General features: G+C 33.2%; 1 protein-coding gene across 1 annotated transcript; it reads left to right on the plus strand.

The window, feature by feature from the left end:
* The first annotated feature begins 748 nt into the window (after positions 1 to 748).
* LOC120067700 (Integrase-type DNA-binding superfamily protein) lies at positions 749 to 2,272 on the plus strand. Its single transcript, XM_039019239.2, has one exon. The coding sequence runs from the start codon at positions 908 to 910 to the stop codon at positions 2,174 to 2,176; it is 1,269 nt and encodes a 422-aa protein (XP_038875167.1). The 5' UTR covers positions 749 to 907; the 3' UTR covers positions 2,177 to 2,272.
* The last annotated feature ends 6,135 nt before the right edge of the window (positions 2,273 to 8,407 follow it).

The raw sequence follows: 8,407 nt of genomic DNA on the forward strand, positions 1-8,407 counted from the left end.
CCTCTTCTTCAAATGTAGCAAGCTATTTATACTATTGAATATATGAGGAAGAAATTATAAAAATACTTCAAATGTTGATCTAGTAACTATTAGAAGATAGGTAGATTTTTGAATCCACATCTGATGATTATTGAATAATTTTTCATGTTGATATACATAAAACCATCAATGTCATCTCTTTCTTTATATCTTGTTACTAAGCTAACAAAAGTTTAGTTTAACTGACATCTATATGTATTTAAGATTAAGAGATTTGTGGTTCAAATCCCTACACTCTAATTTGTACTTTAAAAAAAATAGTAGGACTAATTTATAATTTTTGTTTGATGCTTCTATTAGGATTGTTTCCATTAAGACTATGGGGTTTAAGTACAACTAGTAAAGTAACAAAGTAAAAAAGTAAAAAAAGTAAGAACTTTGACACATGGGTGTTGGAGAAAACCCACTAAAGAGGAAATTGATGCCATAAAAGCCTAAGCTTTGAGGTTCTTTTGGTTACTTTCATGGTGGATATTCAGCCATCTCCATGAAACAACCCTAGCTGACAGGTCAGCATAACAGAGCTGACCTGTCAGCCTCTGATTGGACAACCCCTAAAAGAGAAAAATGAAAAAACAGAGAAATGGCTTGCACGAACTCGGGAGTGGAAGCAAATGGAATGAGACGATTCTTTCAAAAGAAAAAAATAAATAAAAGCCCAAATAAAACTTATAGATCTGACTCAGATGATAACTTAAAACTTTATTATGAACAAAAAGTAGATACCCATCACATGAATGTAAAATTTCTCTGTTTTCATATATATATATATGTAAAGCATAATTAATGCCTTGAGTTTGCCGTATTTCCATTTCTTTTTCTTCTTTGCTTGCTTCTGGTTTCTTCCTTGTGAAGTAGTGTTTCAACAATGGAGGATCAATTCCCACTCATTGTACAACAAAAAACCATCATTCAAAAGGATTTTTCATCTTCTTCTTTACAAGAATTCGTCTCTGATTCTTACTTTTATGGCGATCCAGCTCTCTGGGGCTCCATAGTTCGATCTTTAAAGTCTGAAAATGGTGGTTCTAATGGAAATATTGATCAATCAAAATCCCCATCTTTTTCCTCTTCTTCTCCTTCTTCTTCTTCTTCTTCTTCTTCTTCTTCTTCTAGATTGTTTTCGGCTGAAAAATCTGAGATTTCTGGTGGGAATTTGATCGAGAACATTCGTGGAATTGAAAGTAATATTCACCCAGATGGAGAAAGGTTCGTTCCTTTGAATTTCTTGGAGACTTTTCCCAAACAAGAATCTGAGTCTCTTTCTCCTTCTCCTCCTCTGTTTCAGTCTCAGACAGATTCAACAAATTTGACTCTGTTTCTTCCAGAACCCGCCATTGTTGATCCATCCCCTCGAAACCCATTTCAAATTCATGCTCAAAATGGGCTCCAATGGCTGAAAAACATCCAAAATCAGAACCAAGCCGCCGCCATTGTTGCTGCTACATCGAGAAATTACAGTGATTTCTGGCTGGGGGCGACGAAGACGCAGCCAATGAAACAGATTGGAAGAAAACAGGGGAATCACAAAACAGAGTCGACGGAAACGGCTGTCGGAAAGTTGTTCAGAGGTGTCCGGCAGCGGCACTGGGGGAAATGGGTGGCGGAGATTCGGCTGCCGAGGAATCGGACAAGGGTATGGCTTGGGACCTTCGACACAGCCGTCGAAGCCGCTGTCGCCTACGACACCGCCGCCTATATGCTGAGGGGGGAATTTGCACATTTGAATTTTCCCGATCAAAAGCACCGCCTGAAATCCAACTCTCTCAACCGGACCACGGCGGCGCTGCTGGAGGCCAAATTGCAGGCGGCCACACAGGGGAATTCCGGTAGGAAAAAACCCCCTGCCGCAACCGCGTCCACGACCATAGCCACCATTGATTCTTCTTCTATTTCAGAGAAGGGATTATTGCAAGGAAATTCAAAAGTGTTGAAATTGAGCAAGAAACAGGCGAGGTTTTCGCCGGAAAACATGCCGGGCAGCGGCGGCGGCGGAAACGGTGGGGGATCTGAAACAGGGGAATTGAAGAGAAATCAAGATGGAAATTTGGAAATTGAACAACATGTTCAACTCAGCAGAATGCCATCTTTGGATATGGACATGATTTGGGATGCTTTGTTAGTTTCTGATTCATAAATTTCTCTTTTTCTTTTGCGTTTCTGTTATTTCTTTCATTGGCTTTTCTTTGCTATAGAGATTAATGCAATATTTTTCTTTTCTTTTTTTCCTTAATTGATGATGATTTATTTGGAGGGTTTATCATTTTTTTTTGCCTTTGAAACCCCATTTTGTTTTTCCTATGTTACTGTAAATTTATTGAGTTTGGTTTCATTTCTATGAGGCACATTGGTTGATCTTTTAAATATTGTATTCAAAATGCAAAGAACAGAGCTTTGCATCTTTTTGTAGAAGATCACAAGTAACTAGAGAGTTTGGTGAGTTTGAAAGAATTTTGAGAAGCTAAAAAAATGGTTTTACACACTTCAAAGCTTATTTTACAATTTTCATTATGTTTTGTAAATTAATGAAATATAACTTAAATTTTTTGCTCTCAATAAGGACACTTGTGTTTATAGCTCTCTAGTTTTTTTTCTTTCTTTTTTTTTTTTTTGAAAAGTTATATTTGTTTTCTCAATTTTTCTTTATGTTTGAATTATTAGTCACATTTAAAAAAAAGAAAGAAAAAAGAATCGACTAAAAAAACCATGAAAGGAATTAACTTAAACCTTTTTTTTTTATTTTTTTTTTAATTTATTTTTATATATTTATTTATTTTTACTTTTTAGAACAATTAAATTGAGTAATTGAAAGTTTAAATACACTTGTAATTAGATAGCTGAATGAAATATAAGAACTAAAAAGATAGAATATGAATAATTTTACGTTTGATTTTATTATAAAAATTTTAGGATGTTTGAAAAAAAAAAATCTAATACACGACAGAATTTGTTCCACCTGATGTTACAACATTTTTAGAAACATCATAAAGAAAACTAAAGCCAGAACAGTGGTAACCTAGTTTGATACAATACTATCCATGTCTATGAAATAGTGTGCCCGTGGAAAGATATATTCACTAATAGAAACTCAAGTAATTACAACATATACTTATCTGTAAATAAATGGCAACTACAGTAACACTTGAATAGCTCAACTTAGAGAACGATTACTTAGGCTCCTTCCTAAGATCTACAACAATACAATCTTCTTCGATGAAAGATTGACACACTTGTAGTTTGGGAGAAAACACATAAGACAACTAGCTTAAAAGAATCTTCAAAATGACCAACCCTAAAATTGAACAAAACACCACACACATATATATACAGGTAGCTTTGAGAATATCTTTCTAGAAAGATTAAATCATCTCTGTAAAAAAAAAAAAAAAAAAAAAAAGTAGGCCACAAAATTTGTAGAATCTTGTTGATAGATATGGAAAAAATATTTTGCAGAATCTGCTGCCTTTCATGTTACACATGTCATTGAAAATGTCATAGCATCTTGTGAGACACGCGACAGAGGATAATAAGACACACTAGCAAATATACACTATACATATCAACATATAAGAAACCAATCTCAAAACAAAATCAACACAATATGAACATGTTACAAAAATATGTCGTTCAAGTTTTGCCTGTAATAAAAACAACCAATCATACTGCAAAACAAACTCCCCAACAATTTCCCTCTTTGGCTATTTTTTGAAGCAAAACAAACCATACAAGAAAGCGCGACAATAGAAACCAAATAAGACTAGAACAACCACAACCACAAACCAGATCAGATAAGAAACTGTATAACTAGCGTGCTGAATCAGACCTATTCTTCCCCTTTTGGTTGACTTATAAAAACCAAAGTCAACAACTACAAATACCAGGAGAGAGAACATGAATAACAAATCAAGTCAACCACAGATATAAGATGTCTTGAATCCTCTGACCCATCTAGAAATATCAATTAAGTATCAAAGTACGTATCATATGACACAAGCCCAAAGCCTTCAACATTTGGCCTTGATGTAGATACCCCATCTACACAAATAACAAATAACCTCAATAAATCAGTATCATGTCGAAAGAGAACACATAAATCTCGTGATTGAGAGGTAAGAATATGTATGATATATGTCCCAACAACGATATCCAATTTGAGGAGAGGTATGTGAAGTTCAATTTGAGGAGAAATATGTGAACTTCCACCCCAAACACCAATATTAATAGTAAGCAAAATAACCTCATCATCTAGCATAGGAATTTTGTGGACAATGTCAGACACATGAACTCACTGAAAAAGGTTTGATATTGACATAATTAACAATAGGATCGATCACAACCACTTGTCCATTCTTGTGCAACACTGGAACATCATTAGTTAAATCAATAACAAACTCTCTTGTAGCAGACAATGTTCAAACATGGAATCTTTCCTCTCCAATAAATAATTTATAGCACATAGAAGGAAGGCAAAGTTATATGAACTTTTCTAAAATTAGGACTGTTAATGTTATCAAAATTTCTTGGAAGATTTACAATGAACTCACGAATCAATTGAGAGTAGTAGGGGCCAACATTTAGGACATTTATAATTAGACCAACTTTAACAATTAATCCAACAAACTTGAGGTAATCTTGGGTCGTCACTAGAAGAATTTCGGGTTTTAATGTCAGTTTTAAACCGATATTAAAGGGCTTTAATAACACAGTCTTCAATGTCGGTTGTAACTGACATTAAAGGTCTTCAATGAAATTTCCAACCGACATTAAAGCCCTTTAATGTCGGTTGCAACTGAAGACTTTTTTTAAATGAAACCCTCTTTACCGACATTGAAGCCCAAAATCTGTCCCTTTTTTTTTTAAATTCTGTTGTCGAATCCATTTTTTTGGTCAAGAAGTTAAAAACGACATTATATGTCTCATGTTGGGTCAGGAAATGTCCGTCATTGTTTTATATTAAAAAGTATAAAAAAATTGCAGAACAAGCCATCAATATTTGGCTTCCACCAAAATATGAAATATGAAATAAACACACTAATCACTAACATTTGCATAACAATACAAGACTTTCATAGAATACTTACACCAAGCCATCATTTCTCTCATTCACAAATATCAATTAGTACTAATTCCATGAATACTTAACACCAAATACCCCATGAACACAAAAAATATTATACATAAATTTTTCAATAATAAACAGATCATGGTTAGATAAATTTGCATTCATTCTAAGCTAGCATTTACATTCTATTGAGACAAAAAAAACAAGAATTACATCCTTACACAAATCGGCCAACAAAACTTGCCCATTGGGTTCGAATTACGTCAATCTCTCCTTGGATATATGCCATTTTTGTATTGAACTACAAAGAGGAAAAAAAAAAAGATAAATTCAACATAAATTTACGTCCATTTATTAAATTAAAGCTAGTACTATATAAAAAATAAATAATTTACGTACAAGACTAGTAATGGGAGTAGTAGGATTATGCACTATTTCGTGTATATACTTTTGCACATAGTACCCGCATCCTACATAATCTAATTGACAAGGGCACTGCATATAAAGAAGTTGAAAACAATTATTCTTATGTTCGAATGAACATAAATTGTTAAAAAATGAATGCAAATTTACCTTTACAGGTTTCCATTTTGGAGAAGACCGATGGTGTTGGAGATCGTACTTGACTTGCCATGTTTTCAATCCACTAAATAGTTTGAAAACATTAGTTAAACATAAATACTTCAATTAAGAACTAAGAAAGTTCAATTACACTTACATATTTATAACTCCATGAAAATCCTCTTGAACCTTACTTCGAAGAGAGTTCAAAACATAAACACAATTTTCTTATAGATTGATTACAATCAATATCCAATGATAACTATAATAAGCAATAATTTTGAAATATTAGTACGTGTATAATGAAAATTAAAAATAACTTAAGAACTTGTATTTACTTCCCCTGTGTTATACGGAATAAGGATTCATTAGTCTAAATTAGCCAATTCTAGTTGATTGGCTAAATTTCTGGATTGAATATCTTGAGACTTCACGTGTGGCGATATTCTTGCTTGATCAATTATAAAAAACTTCTTCGTAATTTCACGACCACATTCATCCCAAAGATACCTAAACAAAGTAAAAGTTATTATTTAAACATGAAACAAAGTAATCTAGATGAGTAATACTTACGCAATGTATGTCAAAATACACATGTAGCCTATTTCAACCATATTGCAATATTGGATCAGATCATCGCAACCTAAATAAATAAATTTGTCTCTTCCAAATATATGCTCGTCCAAAGTGATACGGATCATGTCTGCATCGTTCATGTTATGGATGACATGTCCGTTCAATAGTTTGATGGTACCATTGGCGTCAATATATTTGGAGGATTGGCTGAAGCTCTTATTTGTTGAATGGTCCTACCATAACCAAAGTTACAAAAATTCAAAGTAGGAAAAATAATAAATAACCAAACTCATATACTGAAAAAGAGACATACTTTTTTCTTGTCAACCATAACTACAAGTTCACGAGGCCATTTTATGAAGTTGCCCATTGCTTGATTTAAGGACTCTATTTTACCCTTCACAAGAATTGGTATAGGCAAATTTTCTCCAATGACAATGTCAATCAGAACTTTAACAGTTAAGCATGACATATTATCATCAAATGCTGGGGCTACTGCAACAATATTATCTATATTTCCTATAGCCAAGTGGCATGGTGTCCCCTTAACAAATTTAAAAGAACTTATGTCATGCATGGTTAAGCACATACAATATGATTAAAATTTAAAAGTCACAACAAATAAATTACCTCCAAATCTTCTTTAGGCATCTTCTCGGTATCTTCTTCTTCAGATGTACTTAGTGCAACACTTCCAAAAGATGATTTGGATTGATGAGATTGTTTGCTGTGAGTTCTTTCTCTCGACACTTTACCATGTCGAACATTTTTTTCACTAGAGTCTCCTTCAATTTCTTGGCTCATTGAGTACTTTAGTTTTACTAATTTGAAATTTTGGGAATGGGAAAAAAAATCACTCATTCCTCTAACACGTCCCCAATGTTCTTCTGTAACCAATGCTTTGGTTAGAACATCTTCACCTTCATAAACTTCAGCCAATTTATCCTGTAAAATATATTACAATTTTCACACAATATCTATATCATCACAAGTTCCAAATATTATATATATGCCATCTTAAACTTTGCACAATATAAACTTACAATCCGATTGACACATTCTCGAGTACCTTCATCAAAGTATTCATTATTTTTTCCTCTTCTTTCTTCTTTCCATAAAGTCGCCCGATAAGAAGGATCATTCGATGGGTTCTACATGAACATACATATTTAATTAGCATAAACACATATTAGAATAAAAGATTTAATTTAAGTCGAAAAACTCACTAATTCTTGGGCAAAATTCGCATAACCCTTCCGAGAAATGTAATGATTATATACACATTTCGCAAGTCTTTCTTTTTTAAGACGACCGATTTCCTGTACAACAAATGTAGTTGAAGTTACCTATCAAAACAATGATAATGTTGACATTTAATTTATTGTGAATGACTTACATCCCATTCTTCACTCAATCGTTCATTAACGAACGATGTCCACCGATCTTGCTCTATATGAGAATATTGTTGGGGAAGAAATTGCAAGACCGAGGGTTCATCCTTAAATGGAAGTATGAACTTTTGAGTCAATGTTGTCTTGAAAGTCCGAAACTTCCTACATGCAGACATGAGTATACAGTGTTTGGAGTCCACATCGAATGACATCTGCACAATAAAAAAAGTAGTTAAACAATAAACTAATAAACTACTATGCACATGAATTAAAATTTTAAAAAACATACCGCTACACAATAAAAAAGTTTGCTTTTTAAATAGTTTGGAACTTTTTCCCAAGAATTATATGTTATAGGTATTTGTTATCGATCACAAACTCCTATATAACTTTGCATCTTCTTTGCTCCAAATCCAATTTTTTGGTCATGTTCATTATAATCAATGGTCAACCGTTGTCCAGATGTTCTTATTTGTGCCAACTCAGACATTGTAGTTGGGCCACGTGGAATACTTCTTCTGCTATGTTTTTGTGGGATCATATTTCTATCATCCTCACTGTTACTTGTTGAATTTTTCATGTCAATCTGTCAAAAACACACACACACACACACATTACTCACAGTAAATGACATATAATCTTAATATTTAAATACATATAACCATAGTAAATGACATACCATGTTTAATATATTATTTATCAACCCATCTACCCTCACAATCATTTCTCATGTATGTGGATGTTGTATCATCAATCTCAATAGATGTATCAACATTGG

This window comes from Benincasa hispida, chromosome 12 (assembly GCF_027475165.1).
Source record: "Benincasa hispida cultivar pf3 chromosome 12, pf3_genome.v1.1, whole genome shotgun sequence".
In the NCBI taxonomy this organism is placed as follows: Eukaryota; Viridiplantae; Streptophyta; class Magnoliopsida; order Cucurbitales; family Cucurbitaceae; genus Benincasa; species Benincasa hispida.